This window comes from Pygocentrus nattereri, chromosome 22 (genome assembly GCF_015220715.1).
Source record: "Pygocentrus nattereri isolate fPygNat1 chromosome 22, fPygNat1.pri, whole genome shotgun sequence".
Taxonomy (NCBI): domain Eukaryota; kingdom Metazoa; phylum Chordata; class Actinopteri; order Characiformes; family Serrasalmidae; genus Pygocentrus; species Pygocentrus nattereri.
Genome location: NC_051232.1, coordinates 19337553 through 19355438, shown reverse-complemented (window position 1 = coordinate 19355438; position 17886 = coordinate 19337553). Strand labels below are relative to the sequence as shown.

At 40.9% G+C, this 17886-nt stretch overlaps 1 protein-coding gene across 1 annotated transcript in view; it reads right to left on the bottom strand.

The window, feature by feature from the left end:
• Window positions 1–2634: 2634 nt before the first annotated feature.
• Window positions 2635–17886, bottom strand: part of arhgef40 (Rho guanine nucleotide exchange factor (GEF) 40) — a 59862-nt gene continuing 44610 nt past the window's right edge. Inside the window, exons 21-27 of the mRNA XM_017722965.2 lie at window positions 17649–17855; window positions 17218–17403; window positions 15537–15717; window positions 9147–9257; window positions 7005–7114; window positions 6396–6447; window positions 2635–6248 (exon numbers count right to left, since the gene is read on the bottom strand). Of these exons, the coding sequence (XP_017578454.1) occupies window positions 6421–6447; window positions 7005–7114; window positions 9147–9257; window positions 15537–15717; window positions 17218–17403; window positions 17649–17855 (822 nt within the window). The 3' untranslated portion in view covers window positions 2635–6248; window positions 6396–6420. The remainder of the gene's footprint in view (window positions 6249–6395; window positions 6448–7004; window positions 7115–9146; window positions 9258–15536; window positions 15718–17217; window positions 17404–17648; window positions 17856–17886) is intronic.

Here is a 17886-nt window from a genome sequence, read left to right as displayed (position 1 = left end):
CAAACACGACGGTGCTCAAAACAAACATGGAGCGCTGGAGTACATCCCTCTAAACGACATGAAGAGTGGTACTCTCCTCAAGCAGGCCTACCTGGAGCTTCGTGCCACGTTTTGAATCCATTGTTTATTGTTGGCTTCATTTCGTTCGGTGTCTTTGTCTCTTTTCTGGTCTCACCCGAGTTTATTTCTTCCTTTTTCTCCAGTAAAGCAGCCATAGCTTTACTATGAATCGATCTTTTGTCACTGAAATGGAGCGCTGGATTACATCCCTTCTAAACGATCTGAAGAGAGGTACCTTCCTCAAACAGGCCTACCTGGAGCTTTGCGACATATCCCGCGTTTTCGATCACATGATGTTCCTTTACTTGTCATTATTGTTCTTTATTTGCCTATTGTGGTATTTCACCTTGTTATTTCAGACTATTTCGCTGCCATTGGTTTTCCAAGTTAGCGTAATGAGCCCAGTACTTGTTATGAATAACTGCATAAAAAAGACACTTTCCTCTGTGCCATTTTCCTCAGCCCTGCCTCACATTGCTTGACATGACATTCCAAAATGGCCACCTGATTAATAAGCCATTATTCAGTCTCAGGCTGCGAATAGAGACGAATAGGTCATGGGCAGCTCTTGCAGTGGGGTGGTGGTGGTGGTGGGGGTATCGGCTGGCGTACATCCATGATCAGTCCTACTGTTTCGGAGACGCTTTGTGAACTTGATATTATATTTATTCACAATGAGCTTGTGTGTTTTTGTGCTCCTGCATGCTGGTGTATCTGGTTGCAGCCTGTGCGCTTGTGTATTGTGCATGTGTGTATGGCTTGTGTCTGATACAGTAGCATCACCACCCACCCCTGACGCTTTGATTGTTTTTTACGCCGCAGCAGAAATGCACCAATTAATATGCAGAGAGTGAGTGAGACGGAGACAAACAAAAAAAAAAATACATGCAGAGAGGAGGGGGGGGTGAGGGAGAGAGAGAGAGAGAGAGAGAGATGGCATGGAGAGAAAGAGGGAGGGAAGTAAGGGGCAAGATGAAATGAGAGATGATGAAGAACAAGGGGGGAAAGGGAGATAGAGTGAGGCATGGAAATGATGGAAAAGATGAAGCCAGATAAATGCGAGAGAAAAGAGGAATGGAAGGATGGATAAGAAAGAAGAGAGGGAGGGGGGGCAACAGGAGGGGATCAATATGTACATATTTAGTGAGAGATGGAGGGATCGATTGGGAGGGGTAGAGGATGAGGGAGAGGGAGAGAGAGGGATGGGTAGAGGGGTGGAGTGATGTGGCAGTGGCTGCTGTCTCTTTGTCGCAGTGTCAGGGTATTGATACTGTAGTATCGCCATGACAATAGCACCGTGGCGACGGCCATGACGACGCTGGGGAGCACAATGCAGCCACAATACTGAGGGCACTGAGGCATCACATATAGCTCAGAGAGAGAGAGAGAGAGAGAGAGAGAGAGAGAGAGAGAGAGAGAGAGAGTGGTGGGGGTAGCAGGTGCATGTCTGGAATTTCGGGGAAGGATATATAAGATGCAGTGCCACTAAAATCAGCTTCTACATCCACTCATCCCCCAGTTTTAGTTCTGAACCATCCCCCAGTTTTAGTTCTGAACCACTCAAACTGGAACGGCCCTACACTTGAACCTTGTGGAACACTTTAGGAACTACGTGCCGGGTTCCCTAGTGTCGCTCACTGGGTTCTCCCTCAGGTTCTCAAGAAGACAAACGGCTTCTCGTCAGCCTAGAAGTCAGTCGGACTGACCAGCCCCTTTTTCTCCCACTATGATCTATAGTTCATCTTGCCCTCCCTCCCTGCGCCCCCTTCCCTCCTTAATATGATGTAAAAAGCTAATCGCATGCAAATGTCTGTTGTCCCGGTAACGGGGCCGAAAAATCCCTTTGATGTTTCACCCAGCTCATTCTCTCCACGTTCCCTTTGTTCTCCAGAGTCTCTCTGCTTTGTCAACATACCCCCTCTACCCCTCGCTCTCCCTCTCTACTCCTCTCCATCTCCTCTCTCCCTCTATCTCCATCTCTCCCCTCCATAACCTTTGCTCTAGACCCTCTTCTCCTTTTGGTTCCTCTCCCTCTCTCTCCCCCACTTTTGCTCGCTCACCCACTCTTCAGCTTTCTCACCAGACAAAAAACTTCCCTGCTCTTGAGCATTCCTCTTTTCTCTCTTTCTCCGTCTGTTGCATCCCCCTCTTTCACTCTACACGTACCCCCACCCCACGCGCACACACACACTGTCGTCTCTCATTCTTTCACTCTTGTTCTCCGTCTCCCCTCTCTGTGCCTCTCTGTCTGCGCCCTCTCACTCCGTCATTACCCATCATCCTATCTACTGTCTTCTGCCCCCTCTCTCTTTTTCACTCTATAAACCCCTTCCTGTTTCTCACTGCGCTCTATAGATCCTCTTTTTCCCCTCTTCCCTCCCTCCCTCTCTCTCCCTGCCTGCCTCTCGCTCTCTCAAATATCTGATCCCCTTCATTGGTCACTGAGCCGCTGCCATTTTCAGTGTGTCAGTAATGTTGTCAAGTGCGTATCCCATAATGCCCGGTGCTTTAGTGCAGCGATATGTGCTAAATGTCATTAGCCCGCTCACTAAAATGGCTGCAACAAACAAGGCACTCCTTCTTCTCCAGTTTTAATTCTCACAGGGAGGGGAAAAAAACAGACACAATGATCAAGCACAAAAGTAAATGTAATACAACATGGCATGCAGTCATTCCGTCATTAATACTAGTAAGAGGTTTTGCATTAAAAACAAATGTAAACAAAAGGATAAGACCGAGCAAGACTGGGCAGCTTACAGAGGCACCTTGTTTCTTTGGTAAATGCTTCTATTTACAATGAAAACTACGAATCATGCCAAGATATTTATAGTCGTGAAGAGCGAGCTGCTTCAAAAGCGCTGAATCGCACAGATTTCCCACTGTGGAAAGTATGTTTGGATTGAGTTTGGTGTGGGTTTAAAGCCTTAGCTACATTCCTAATGTAGCTCACACGCACGCACACACTCACACACACATACACATACACTCTCACACTCATACACTCACACGCCACCCCTTCTATAAAACACGATAAAGTCATTTGGAATGTCGACCAAATCACATTACATGATTACAGGAGTCTTCCTGTAAATATACTTGGTCTACTTGGTTTACTGTTTTTGGCCACATATAATCTCAGTATCTACATTAAAAAAGACATAAGAATGTTTTGGGTTTATAAAAAAAAAAAACACTTTATAAGCAGGAGTTGTCTTGACTGTCCCGCGATGGATTATGAGTGCTTGATTCATAGTTAGTGTCAGCGCTAACAAAGCCGAATTCAAAAACTCCGGAAAGGAGTCGTGGAATCCAGTGCTATACTAGATTAAGAGCGCTTAAGGTTTAATAGACTATAATGGAATATGCAAGGGCGGGGTTTGCCAATTACATAACTCATAAAGAATAAAAGCAGAAAGTCCTAGCGTTTCCTCTTATGCAAACCATCTTTGGATTTGGCTGGCGGAGCTGCCATGACAATCAAAGCCAGCTGGATCCTAATGCAACTCATAGACTGAGCAAGGAAAAATCTCTTCTTTTCACACAGTGGGAGAGAAAAAAAAGAGAGAGGGATGGTGGGTATGTGAATTCATATGGCACTAACTAACAGCACACAATAACAAGCAGATCTGTGTGGAGAGATCTGCTCAGCTCCCAACTCCGAGAGGCTCCGCTGTGTGACACACTGGAATAAAAGGCTAAAGTGAGAGTCAGTAAACAAGTAGCCCACAGTTAGTGTTTGCATGCAACGTGTGAAGCGCTGCCCAGCAGTTTTTCTCCACTGCATGAGGGGAAAAAAAAAAACCTATCCAGGTTCTCGCACATGTACAGCACCACTACAAGGGAACAATAATTAATTGGCTTGAAAAGGAAAAATGCCATTTGGCCTTTAGCTGAGCTTTTGAAAAATGACAGACTCATTGTCTCGAAGCTGATTTTGCACAGTAGCACCACCTGCTGGACAAAACATCTGATGGACAAGTTTAAAAGCTGAGGAATTTGGATTTACATAGAAGACAAAGCACCACAGAGTCCTTTTGATACATGAGTTCTGTCCTGGTTCTCTTTATCTAAATCAGAAACACAAATATAGCAAAGTAACATGTTCATATTTCGTATGGCTGGTGTTAATATAGTTCAGGGTGGGAGGCAGCAGAGTTGTAAACTATGTAGTTATAACACACACAAAGATCTTCAACACTACATGATTAGAAAAAGATACAAGTTGAGTATCCAAACTGCCCTGTTGCCTGACGTGGTGTCCGAAAATGTTCACTACCATCACCAGTTCTGTTTCCTTTAGTGTTCCATACAGAATTCCAGACAGGCCATATGGTAGTTGTAGTTTTCTGGACTGTTATCTCGAGATAATGAGCTAATTATCCCGTTATCTCAATATAAAAATGATTTATGAGGCCATAAAGTACGTACAATTTTCTGGATTGTTATCTTAAGATAATGACTCCTTTATCTTGTTATCCCAAGATAAAGTTGTTATTTGAAACAATGAGTTAGTGATCTTGTTATCTCAAGATAAGTTATTTATGAAGCCATAAGGTAGTTATAATTTCCTGGGTTGCTATCCTGAGATAATGAGTTAATTATCTTGTTATCTTAAGATAAAGTGGTTATCTTGAAATAACGAGTCAGTGTATCCTCAAGATAACAAAAGTTATCTGAGGCCATGAAGTAGTTCATTTCCCTCTGGGATCAATAAAGGATTCTGATTCTGAGTTATAACTTTCTGGATTGTTATCTTGAGACAAGTTAGTGATCTTCTTATCTCAAGATAAGTTATTTATAAGGCCATAAGGTAGTTATCATATCAGTTTTTATCTTGAAATAATGAGCGTTATTTTGTTATATCCCCGAGATATTTTGAGATAAACTAATTACCTTGAGATAACAAATGAATTATGCTGTGAACTCAAGATAAAGATTTTTATCTTGAGATCACAACATAATTAACTCCTTATTTTAAGATAACAATCTAGCAAATTATAGCAACAGCTCAGGGCCACTCCAGGCATCCATAGTTCCCCACACAGTGATCTGGATTTGCAAATGTAGGCTAAAGTGTTTAGGGAACCATTTGGGACATGGCAGTTCTGTCTTTTCAGCCACGGAGGAACAGCAAAGTTGGGGGTGAAGCTGTAAAATCCAAATATCCAAACGTAGAAAGTATTTTTCGGTTTACACACGTATTGCTGCTTTACATAGCTTTCTCATTTGCCAGTCCTTCCCCACATACGAGGTATAGTAGTAGGCACTGTTTGTTTATTCTTTCAGGTTTTTTTTTTTTGATAACATAAAATGACCTACGCTTAGCTTTATACAGCTTTAGTGCCTTAAGCGTTTATCATGTTTCAGTCACCTTGCATAGACACAGATCCTCAAAACAAACCCTTATTTCACTGAAATGCATATATCACATGCTCTACACTGGACTGCTCCACCCAAAGCACCACTTCTTTAATACTGCAAAAAGCATCTGCAAAGTATCTCCAATGAGTCCATAGCATAGCTGCACTGATTTAGCTACACAGCACACTGGAATTTGCCCCAGCTGTGACTTTTTGATGTGATTTTACAGATTTTGTGCAGATGAACTTGATCAGTTTTAAAAGAGCAAATTGCTATTGGGAAACTTTACGCTCCTTGTTGTATGAGCAGACGGTGAACAGCAATTTGCGTCTTTGAGTTGGTACCAATATAGCCAGTGTGCGTGTGAATAAAGTCTAAAAATAGCAACCAAGAGATAACAGCAAGTCATGTGTACAGCAGGATAACTTTAGGCCTATAATTAGTTGATGCAATGTCTATTTTTTTGATTAAGGAAAGGAAAGACAAGAACAAGAGTCTCATATGCCACTTATGCAAAGTTATGGATGGCATAATATCTTTTGAACCGTTCAGATCTAGGAGTGGGATTCTTGGCACGCCACTTTAAGCAGCTAGTCATTTAGAGCCGGCAGTATACGAAAGCCTGAAACACTGCCGAACGCTCCAGTACCTGGAAATCAGTTACCAACACAGCGACGGAGAGCGGCAGAGCCAAGTGTGGAATGTCACGGCCTCCAAACCTTGATATACTGTATTGTGCTGTGTTGTTGCTGAGTCATTGTCCAGTCCAGTAATTTAGCGTTTCTCCAGTTGTTCCTATATCCAGTGAAAGTCCATTGTTTTCAATTCTGTTCAAAGAGAGACACAAAAGGAAGGAAATCTTTCAAATATGAGTTTAAAAAGATAACGCAAATAATTAAGCAGAATGTGAAGGTAAATCAAATGGCAGATATCTACAAAATCTCAAAAATGAAAGGGTGAGGAAAGAGACTAACGTTTGCGGTTGAGATGATGTGATGTTCACACGGACGTGGACGGCGACGAGTTCTGAACAAATACAAAGGATAATGACGTGAACAAAGAGATCTTTGCTTGATTGGGCGTGAAAGACAGAGAAAGAGAAACAGAAAAGGCAGAAATAATGGCAGCCTGGAGGAGACGGGATTGTCTATCCATCAAACTGGAAAGGTACATTATATACATCAGCCTAGTGTCTGACAGTATACTAGCTGTACAGAATATAATCACTGCATCATTTGTGTCAGACAGATAGTCCAAAAAGATTTCTCGTTTTACTTTTAAGTTGAGATGTAAATATAAGCATTGTATATATTGCTGGTGTCGGAACAAAACCTCGTATCTCCAAAATGCTAAGTTTACAGGAGAAAGAAAAAACGTACTGTACTTTTAATAAAATGGAATGATTCAATGGAACCAGAATTTAATCATTTTGGACCGTTTCTTTTGGTCCAATCATCATAAAATTTACACACAATGTAAAGGACAACAGGCATTTTCTAGATAAGTCAAAAACAACAAAAATGGGGATACGAGGTTTTGCCCTGACCGCAGTGATACTTATGTTCCTGTGATTGAGAGCCCACCTGTGCCTGGCCAGTCTGTGCTGAGCTTTTCTTCGGGTCTCTAGCAACAGCTGGAGAGCCTCCTTCTTTCTGACTGCCCACTGAGGAGGAGTCTGAACAGCTACTCTGCACTGAGAGGGAGGATAAAAAAAGATTTGATCTCATTTTGCTGCAGGAAAAATCTTATGTCATATCCATATGGAAAACCCTGATCCAGATTCCTAAATAAGCATGAGACGAAGTCAACAGAGACACCCAGTGGACAACGTGCAGACAGTCCCATCAAAGGTCTGGGGAGATTTTCAGAAGGTTTTATGTTCTTTTTGTTAGCGTACAACAGCAAAAACTGTAAAACTGAAGAAACAAACCCCTTGTTGTGATGTCAGCACTCATCATCTCTCAAACTGTTTAGTTGTTTAAACCACCTTTGGGGTCAAAGATGCTCCATACATACTTTTAACAGTAGTTTGGAGGTGAAATCTGTCAAACAACAGTATAATCTGCATCTGTCAGTTTCAAGTTTCTTCCTCATTAGTAAAGTTTCAATATTTCACACTAAGGCTAAGTATGAGCATGAATTTAATGAACAGTCTCCCCTGACCAGCCACTTCAGTAAGTTCACCTCCTTGTTTTTACAGTAATTGTCAATTCTTTCAGTTACACTGGCCTTAATCGGAACACTTTGTAGTTATAAGAGTGTAAAAACGAGGAGGTGTACTGAATTTAGTGGTTGGTCAGTGGATATTGTTCATCAAATTCATGGTGATAGCTTTCTACTGAAATGTTGAGAGTTTCACTGTACTTTTCAATTAAGAAAAGATATGGTACTTGCCATGTTTTGGGTGTTTACTACAACCCCAATTCCAATGAAGTTGGGACGTTGTGTAAAACATAAATAAAAAAAAAACAAACAAATAAAAGTAAGCGGCAAGGCAGAAAACCAACATTGAATGCCCGTGACCTTCGATCCCTCAGGTGGCAGTGCATTAAAAACTGACATCACTCTGTAACGGATATTCCCACATGGGCTCAGGAACACTTCAGAAAACCACTGTCAGTGAACACTGCATGGCAGAGTTTTAACTTGCACTTGTAGATGGAGCGACGAACACTGACAAAGTGAAAGCCATATATCAACAACACCCAGAAACGCTGCCGGCTTCTCTGCGCCCGAGCTCATCTGAGATGGACTGACGCAAAGTGGAAAAGTGTCCTGTGGTCTGACGAGTCCACATTTCAAACTGTTTTTGGAAATCATGGACGTCGTGTCCTCCGGGCCAAAGAGGAAAAGGACTGTCCGGATTGTTATCAGCGCAAAGTTCAAAAGCCAGCATCTCTGATGGTGTGGGGGTGTGTTGGTGCCCATGTCATGGGTAACTTACACATCTGTGAAGGCAACATTAATGCTGAAAGGTACATACAGGTTTTGGAGCAACATATGCTGCCATCCAAGCAACGTCTTTTTCAGGGACGTCCCTGTTTATTTCAGCAAGACAATGCCAAGCCACATTCTGCACGTGTTACAACAGCGTGGCTTTGTAATAAAAGAGTGCGGGTACTAGACTGGCCAGCCTGCAGTCCAGACCTGTCTCCCACTGAAAATGTGTGGCGCATTATGAAGCGCAAAGTACGACAACGGAGACCCCGGACTGTTGAACAACTGAAGTTGTACATCAAGCAAGAATGGGAAAGAATTCCACCTACAAAGCTTCAACAATTAGTGTCCGCAGTTCCCAAATGCTTATTGAGTGTTGTTAAAAGGAAAGGTGATGTAACACAGTGGTAAACACGTCCCTGTCCCAACTTCTTTGGAACGTGTTGCAGGCATCAAATTCAAAATGAGTGAATATTTGCAAAAAACAATAAAGTTTATCTCTTTGAACATTAAAGGCAAGTTTACCATTTCACATCAAACTACTCTGAATGACCTTTATGTCTCAGCAATTTAATTACACAGAAATTGTTACAGAATTGGTGGAAGTGTCTTTTAAAGAGTCATCAGTGGACCCCTGTGCTTGTGCATGTGTGTATTCACACACAAGCGCATGCATGAAGAAAGTTTGAAGGAACGTGTGTGTGTGTGTGTGTGTGTGTGTGTGTGTGTGTGTGTGTGCGCACACAAAGATATGTGCACAGACGAAGATGCAAGTGTTTATATTTTACCTCTGTCATTAAGGCTGAAACTTGAGTCCAGCTCGGATACCTGAGCGCCTGCCACGTCCAACAGCAGCTTGCTGGACACTCCCATACACAGAGATTCCTTCAGGCACAACTCTACACACAAACACACGCAAAATATAGTTACATCACACAGTACAAGTCCATAGGAAAACATCCAATATAAAAAGTAAGCAATATGGTTAACAGTTGATTGAGTCTGGTGTCTAAAGGCTGCTTCTTTAATTACCCACTAATGTACTAAAGTACTAGCACAAAGCTAATGTAGCTAACGTGATAGATTTTATTTACATTAATTTTAACTTCATCTCATTGGTTAATGTTGGTTATTATACCTGTTTTTATTTTCTATGAATCCGCAGTTTTGCTGTATTTTCTGCCTTCCTACAATGGGTAGGGTTGCCAAGTCAAGCAAAAAATCTCTAGACTTAAGTTTCCTTAAAAGCTGTTAACCAGAAGCCATGACAAAGCCTTCAGAGCACAATTTTAATTACATTTTTTATTCAACAGATTCACGTTTGTATTTATATACTTACTCTGCAAGTGTAACAGCACTACTTTAGTTACACTGTTTAGTTGTGAAAGGAAATAAAATGATTTTAAAAATGACACCCAGCAGAAAGTTGGCCAACTAACTCTATTTATATATCTCTATCTCTACCTATATCTATATCTATACCTATAGCTATGAGAGCTCTCCTATTGGCAGTGACTTCAAAAGCTGAAAAGGAGGCCTTAAGTGTTAAGACAAATTACCAGCATAATAATTTCAAGGTGACAGAGGAATCAACCAATCACATTTTGATTTATAATGGGCGAGAGAAAAACCGTCACTCTAGGCCTTCTGGAGGTTCTACAGTTAAGCCCAGAAATATTTGGACAGTGACACAAGTTTTGGTATTTTAGCTGTTTACCAAAACATATTCAAGATACAGTTGTATAATCAACATGAGCTTAAAGTGCAGACTCTCAGCTTTAATTTGAGGGTATTCACATCCCAATTTGAAGGAAGGGTTTAGGAATTACGGCTCTTTAATATGTAGCTGCCTCTTTTTCAAGGGTCCAAAGGTAATTGGACATTCATCTCAAAAGCTATTTCATGGGCTGCATGGACTGTTCCCTCATTAATCCATCATCAATTAGGCAAGTAAAAGGTCTGGAGTTGATTCCAGGTGTGCTATTTGCATTTGGAAGCTGTTGCTCTGAACCCACAACATGCGGTCAAAGGAGCTCTTAATGGAAGTAAAGCAGACCATCATTAGGCAGAAAAAAAGAAGAAATCCATCAGAGAGATAGCAGAAATGTTAGGAGTGGCCAAATCAACAGTCTGGTACATTCTGGGGCACTGGTGAGCTCGGGAAGTCAAAAAGGCATGGACGTCCACATGGACAACAGTGGTGGATGATCGCAAAATCCTTTCCATGGTGAAGAAAAACCCCTTCACAACATCCACCCAAGCTAAGAAAACTCTCCAGGAAGGAGCTGTATCAGTATCTAAGTCTACCATAAAGAGAAGACTTCATGAGAGCAAATACAGCGGGTTCACCACAAGGTGCAAACCATTAATCAGCCTCAAAAATAGAAAGGCCACATTAGACTTTGCCAAAAAAGTCTAAAGAAGCCTGGAACTTCTGGAACAGCATTCTTTGGGCGGATGAAACTAGGATCAACCTGTACCAGAATAATGGGAAGAAGAAGAAGGAGAAGGCTTGGAACGGCTCATGATCGAAAGCACACCACATCCTCTGTAAAACAGTGTGATGGCATGGGCATGCATGGCTTCCAATGGCACTGGGTCATTAGTGTTTACTGATGATGTGACAGTAGACAGAAGCAGCCGGATGAATTCACACGTGTACAGGGATATACTTTCTGCTCATATACAACCAAATGCAGCAAGGTTGATTGGACGTCGCTTCACAGTGCAGATGGACAATGACCCAAAACTTACTGCGAAAGCAACCCAGGAGTTTTTAAGGCAAAGAAGTGGAATATTCTGCAATGGCTGAGTCAATCACCAGATCTCAACCTGTTCGACCATGTATTTCACTTGCTTAAGTCAAAATTTAAGGCAGACCCACAAACAAGCAACAACTGAAGACAGCTGCAGTAAAGGCCTGGCAAAGCATCACAAAGGAGGAAACCCGGCGTCTGGTGATGTCCATGAATTCCAGACTTCAGGCAGTCATTGCCTGCAAAGGATTCTCAACAAAGTATTAAAAATGAACATTTTCTTTATTGTAAAGTTGATTTGTCCAATTACTTTTGAGCCCCTGAAATGAGAAATAGAAAAATGGGTGCAATTCCTAAATGTTTCATAGGATATTTTTGTGCAACCCCTTGAATTAAACCTAAAAGTCTACACTTCAGTTGCATCTCAGTTGTTCCATTTCAAATCCAATGTGGTGGCATGCAGAGCCCAAATCATTAAGATTGTGTCACTGTCCAAATATTTCTGGGCCTAACTGTAGATATGTCACTGACTGAATATGAGTAACACCCTAAATCAATAAGTTGTTTGAAATGGAAAACAGCAGCAGAAAACTTTTTAAACAGTTACATGTGAAACTGCTACACGGTTAAATATATCGCTGTTGTCAGAACAAAACCTCGTATCTCCATTTTTGCCGTTTTTCGGTTTTTGACATCATTTGAAAATACATGTTACCCATTACATTGTAGGTCAATTGACTAAAAGAAATGACCTAAAATGACTTGGTAAAAAGTCTGGGTCCATTGATTTACATTAAAAGTAAAGCATGTTTTTTTCCTCTGCTGTAAAGTTACCATTTTGGAGAGGTTTTGATCAGACAACAGCGATTTGCTGCTAACAAAGAACCCTATAGAGCTGTTGAGAGAAGTTAGCATTATCACTGAGCTGGGGTTTTCTTCATATTTTGATCAGGTTTTACCATTTATGGTTCAAACTGAAGGCCTAGCTCACATAGTCACAGTTTGCCACTGGGTCAACACGCTGTGCTGAGCACTCCATAGCTAAACCAATTAAAAGTGAAAGCACATGATTCTACATATCCACCTCTCCTGTAGGTGCATGGGAGCTCTGCTCTGATCAGAACTTGTTTACTTGACATGAAGGACTCCAGTAAAGTGTGAATGTCAAAGATGAACGGAAATCTATGGTAATGGCATTTCTAAAAAGGGGGTGGAAAGAAGCAATGGTCATTTTACAGGGGCATGGCATCTCCCCTGTAATCGAGGCCTATGTGTGTTAATTAGCATTGTCCAAATTGCATGTTTAAATCATCGCACTTCTAATCTCCGACTTGCTTGTGTGCTTTCTGATACTGTATTGGCTATAAAAATGAAAAGTACACCATATGAAGTCTGACTGCTCACAATTCCACTGCCATGTTTCATCCACAATACTATAACTGGCATGAGACTGTGAGGTTTCTCTCTAAAAAACGCAGTGATCTGCCAGCTACTCAGGGTGTCGATCACACAGACAGACTCTGCCGCTCATTTGATTGCCTTATCATGCTGTGTGGGCAGCAGACTGTGTGGAAGGGGAGACTAGTCACAAGGGGCAGTTGGCTATGGGTTTGGGAATTGGTTTGGAGGAGAAAGAAGAAAGAAGAAAAAAGTCCTAGTATTACCCAACGAATAGCCAATTTAAAAGGGCCCATATTATTATTATTATTATTATTATTATTATAAATGTCATTTTCTTGTTATTTAGTAATAAAAGAGCTCATATTCTGTTCCATACAATCTGTAACCCACACTCAAGTAAAATACAGTTACTTTGATGAAATAGTACCTTTCCAAAAGACATTTTGAATAAAAGGACAAAAACAGGAGGTCAAGCACCTGTTTATCTACTAAGCAGCTAGAACAGAACTTCTTAGCGCATCCAGCATCTACCAGCATAGGCTGTGAAGGGATTTTATTAGGACTTTTTCTTTTAACGTCGGGATACATTTTGTGTAAAAAAATGATTATACACAGTATAGATGCTGTCACTAAGCATTTACACACAAAACGTAACGACGTTATTGACTGAAATATAACTACTAAACACTGCTTCCTCACAAACATCTCCACGAATAGAAATAAACGTACAGACCTTTCAAAATACTGAGGAAAGTATACATCCACACAAAATTCGTAGGGTTGAGTAAATGTGACTAAGTAGTATGTTCTGTTCGCCTACCCACTCACACTGAAGTTATAAGTGGTGTTGTTACTGTAGACAGCGGCGGAAGTTTGTTGGTTCTGTTTGTGTTTGAAATTTCACTTTGCTTTGTACATTTAAGCTCAGTCTTTTGAATGTGGTGCACCTCATTTCACTTACAAAGCAGTCAGAATTGGGTCGTTTACAACCTTAAATGCGCACTAACAAAAACAGTGTTTAATTGTAAGAGGTAAAGAGAGTGATGTAAAAATGAATGATGACTTTTGTATTTCATAGACGTTTGGCCAGTTTGGGTGTCCGGCTGTCAAGCAACATTATATTATAACTTGGCTTATACTACGGCTTAACAGTAAAACCCAAGATTTCTCCCACCATTTGCTTAATAAAAAAACATTACAATTAAACCTGTGAGGCCTGTCGCTGCAACAGCCCATTTTATATATATATATATATATATATATATATATACACACACACACACACACACACACACATACATACATACATACATATATATATATATATATATATATATATATATATATATATATACACACACACACACATACACACACACCTGCTATTTTCCATTTATTCCACTACTATGTTTTAATCATCAATTATATGGAATTTAAATTTTGTTCAGCACACCGTTTTTTCCAGATAAACAAACAGTAGTATGTTTTTGTGTCAGAGCAAAGACTGACCTCATATTCAGTGCTGTTCTGAACAGATGTTTCACTTTTTCACCAACAAAATCAACAAACACCTCTCAGTTACAGTCTCCATGCAACAGCTTCGCACCCAAACTGACAGACGATATAATTAAACTTCTACTTCTCTCTCTTAATCACACATATATAACTGGGTCAATCAAGGCAGACCATCATTATTTAAGTCTATTTTAATTAAGAGGATCAGTCCTCAATTAATTAACCAATAATTAAATGGTTGCTAACTAAATGGACCTCATTTTATTCAAATTTTAAGGAAAGAAGGTGATGCTAAATGAGATGTGTCTAAATATGTTCTTACATCTCACATGCTAAGCTGCTGACCTTTCAAATGGAAATAGCCAAAAGGCGGTAATAACATCTTCAGTAATAATGAAACAGAAAACGGAATGTTTGCTTAACACAATATTTTTAAGGAGATTTGAGTTCATGAAGTGTTAAAATGACTAACAACACAAACAAAGCATTTTGTGGAGAGCGTTCTAACAGGCTCCATCACCACCTGGTATGGGAACTGCACTGCCATCGAGCGGAAAGCTGTGCAGAGGGTAGTGCGGACAGCCAAGCACATCACCGGGGTCCAGCTCCCAAACCTAAGGGATTCTAAAGGACTCCACCCACCCAAGCCACTGTCTGTTCTCACAGAGTGGGAGGAGGTGGAAGAATAAGGTAATAATGACGTTCTGATGGAGATGTTTTGTCCACTTGCATAGTTAGAACAAAATGTAGTGCTTTTTAAATGAAAATATCTTTCTTTAGGCTCAAATTTGAGCAATTAAGACAAATATGATTATGAGAAAATAGGCAATATGTGATTAATAGTGATTAAATATTTGAGTATTACATATTTTATATGTATGAGACAAATTAAAGTGAAATTCCTTCTGCAACTAAACATGCAATTAATCATGTAATTGTTTTTACACACCAGAGCAAAACGGCAGTGATAAAACTCACCTCCTAATTTTTAAGCCTGAATGGTTGTAAGAACTTTTTTTTGTTTAAAAGTCCTTTTACTACTCATAACTACAGATGACTCAAGGAGTTAAAGACATCAAGAGGCAAATGGTGTTTAGATACAAAAGGCTGAAGGTGAGAGTGTTACAACCAGGGCCTGAATTTCAGTGTATTTCACATAATATTCATCAATTCTTGCACATCTAACACTTACAATGCGAGAAATCCCTGCAGACATTTAAAACAATGTTTAATAATGTTCAGCCGCTGTTTCCACCAGTGTGGAATCCAGGACAAACGGCTGAATGGACTGAGGTCCACACTTGGCGCACTCTCTCTCCCTCTACCTACAAGCCTCTGCTGCTGCAGCACCTCTGACTAACATTTAAAGACAGGTTTCAATTATGTGGACTTAAAGGCAAGCAAACCTGGACCACTGGCTGAACCGTAAATCTACATCATCTGAAGTGGAACCCCCCCCCCCCTGTGGAAAATTTAAGGGAGGAATTCAGGCCCTGTAAAACGTGCCTGTGTTATGGATGGCGTGTGTCCACAGGAGCTGGGCGATGTCATGGGTCCAGGCTCCTCTGTCTTCTGGAGAAGCGGCCTGCAGGGTGAGACAGTCTTTGATACGAGACGTCTGTCTCACCCACACCTCAAACCTCAGACCTTCCTCGCCGACACTCTGCGTCAGACCCATCTCTCCTGTCTGAGGCAGAGACAGAGTGTGTATGTTACTTTACTATGTTTATGAGGACAAAATTCTGACATTATAGCAAGTTGTTGCTGGAAAAATGCCTTTTACACATGGGCAAATATTCAGTTTACAGGTAGGCATAACATTACTTAGCTACATTAATAAGTAGCTTAATGGCAACCACAACAGAAATAATTATGGCTGCACAAGCAGTTGTATTCACACAAGCTATTTTGACGATTAATTGAGAATAAGAAAACAACCAAAACAATAAAAGTGGATTTAACCAAACAATAATTTTGGCATTTAAGATGATCATGTTCTCCCTGACGATGCCACAGCCATCAGCCAAGCTGTCATAACAGACTGAGCAGTTAGTGTTCTCCTCCAAGCGTGTTGAGCTGCCCAATGTCATTTTATTTGCAGCAACAGTAGCTGTTGTAGTAGCTTCACAAGACTTTGTGGTAGCAAGTGCATCTTTTCACCCAGCAAGCTTGGTGGAATCATGTTGAACACCAAGCTAGTGAGAGGAAACTGGCACCACTACATTGAGGAGAAAAGAATGTAAATATATACAGCACTGTGCAAAAGATTTTAGGCACCTAAAAATAGAATTAAACAGGCACTAATCTGGGCAGCAAGTGTCATTTTCATTTTCGTGCTCAAGGTAGAAGACAATCGCAAGTTCAATGAAGGCCAAACAAGAATATTATCACAACTGGGCCTGGAGAGCCAATCATACAAAAGAGTAAATAGCAAACAAAATAAAATTCATAGTCGAGGTCAGAATAAACAAAGTCAAATACCAAAAAACACGACACAATAAAAGACTCAGAATTGCAGGATGAAGCCAAGCAAGACTTCGTGAGATGTCATTGTGTCCTTTAATTAGACAAAATGTCCTCTAATTAGAGTCATGTGGAAGTCTAGGCTGGAGTTCAGGCGACTGTGATCTGTTCAGGTATGGAGGGGAATTGTTGCCAGCAGATGTGACAGTAAGAATTTAATTTCTTAGGAAAACATTAATATTAGAAATAAACAGACATAGCACTAACATGAAAAGTAGTGATGTATGTCATCACATTTATATAAGTATTCCCAAACCTCTCCTCGAGGAAGCACAATATTATTTATAGTGGTCATCCAATAGTTTGCTTAATCAAAGCTTTGTTATGTCTTCTTTAATGTTTGTCTGTATTTATTCTGATATTTTACACGTAAAACACACTTGGTGCCAATATGAATGGTTTTAAACAATGTGCTTAGGTGCCTAAAATGTTTGCACAGTCCTGAGTCCTGCATGTATTTGGATCACTTGTCATATTAGTAATTGTTATTCAATAATAATTTACAGTGTGAAATGTTAGGTGTTAACAGAATTGTGGAATCACTGTCAGCTCTTTTTTATATAGTTTCATATAAAAGGTTTTTTAAATTAAGTTTTTCAATTTAATCAACAAATCATGTCAGTCATAGCAATAATAATAAAGGGGTTTGTGTGCGAGTGTGTACCTTAATGCAGTGTTTAAAGCTGTACACACTGCGTCCAGGGCTTGGAGTTTTGTGTTTGGTAAAAATGACATAATGCTGGTAAAGGAACACGTTCCTCATGCCGGTCTTCTTCCTCCGGCCGCCTACACACACACACACGCATAGCTCGCCCTGTCGTACCAGCTCCCCACGCTCCGCCACAGGTACCTAAGACACACACACACAAGTGTAGGAATACACACAACAGTTCATTCTGTCAGGTACTGACCTTTATTAATGTCTTTATAAACTGTGCCATAGACTGGGTGAGCTGCAGTCACCCAAACATGAACCTTATTTTACAGCCATCTGACCCACAGGGGGCAGCACTGTTATACAATAGTCTCTCATTCCACTCACACGGCTCACAAACCGTGTTATCGTCCATAAACGCTGTGCATCTGCTTTCTCACCGGACAGCCTGTGATGAGGTCGCTGGCCCGCAGGTCTTCTCCGTGGCGCTGGACGTGTCTGAGAACGGAGAGGGCGGAGTCAGGGGCAGGGTTCAAACCGCCCAGTTCCTCGAGGATCTCGCAGTAGTGCTGCAGCCTTTGAGTGGGAGCCGACAGACACTGAGGAAAGGAAACTGTGGCGAGAGCAGGAGAGAAGAACAGCTTCGCCTGGGGAGGGAGAGACAGAGGGAATCACTGC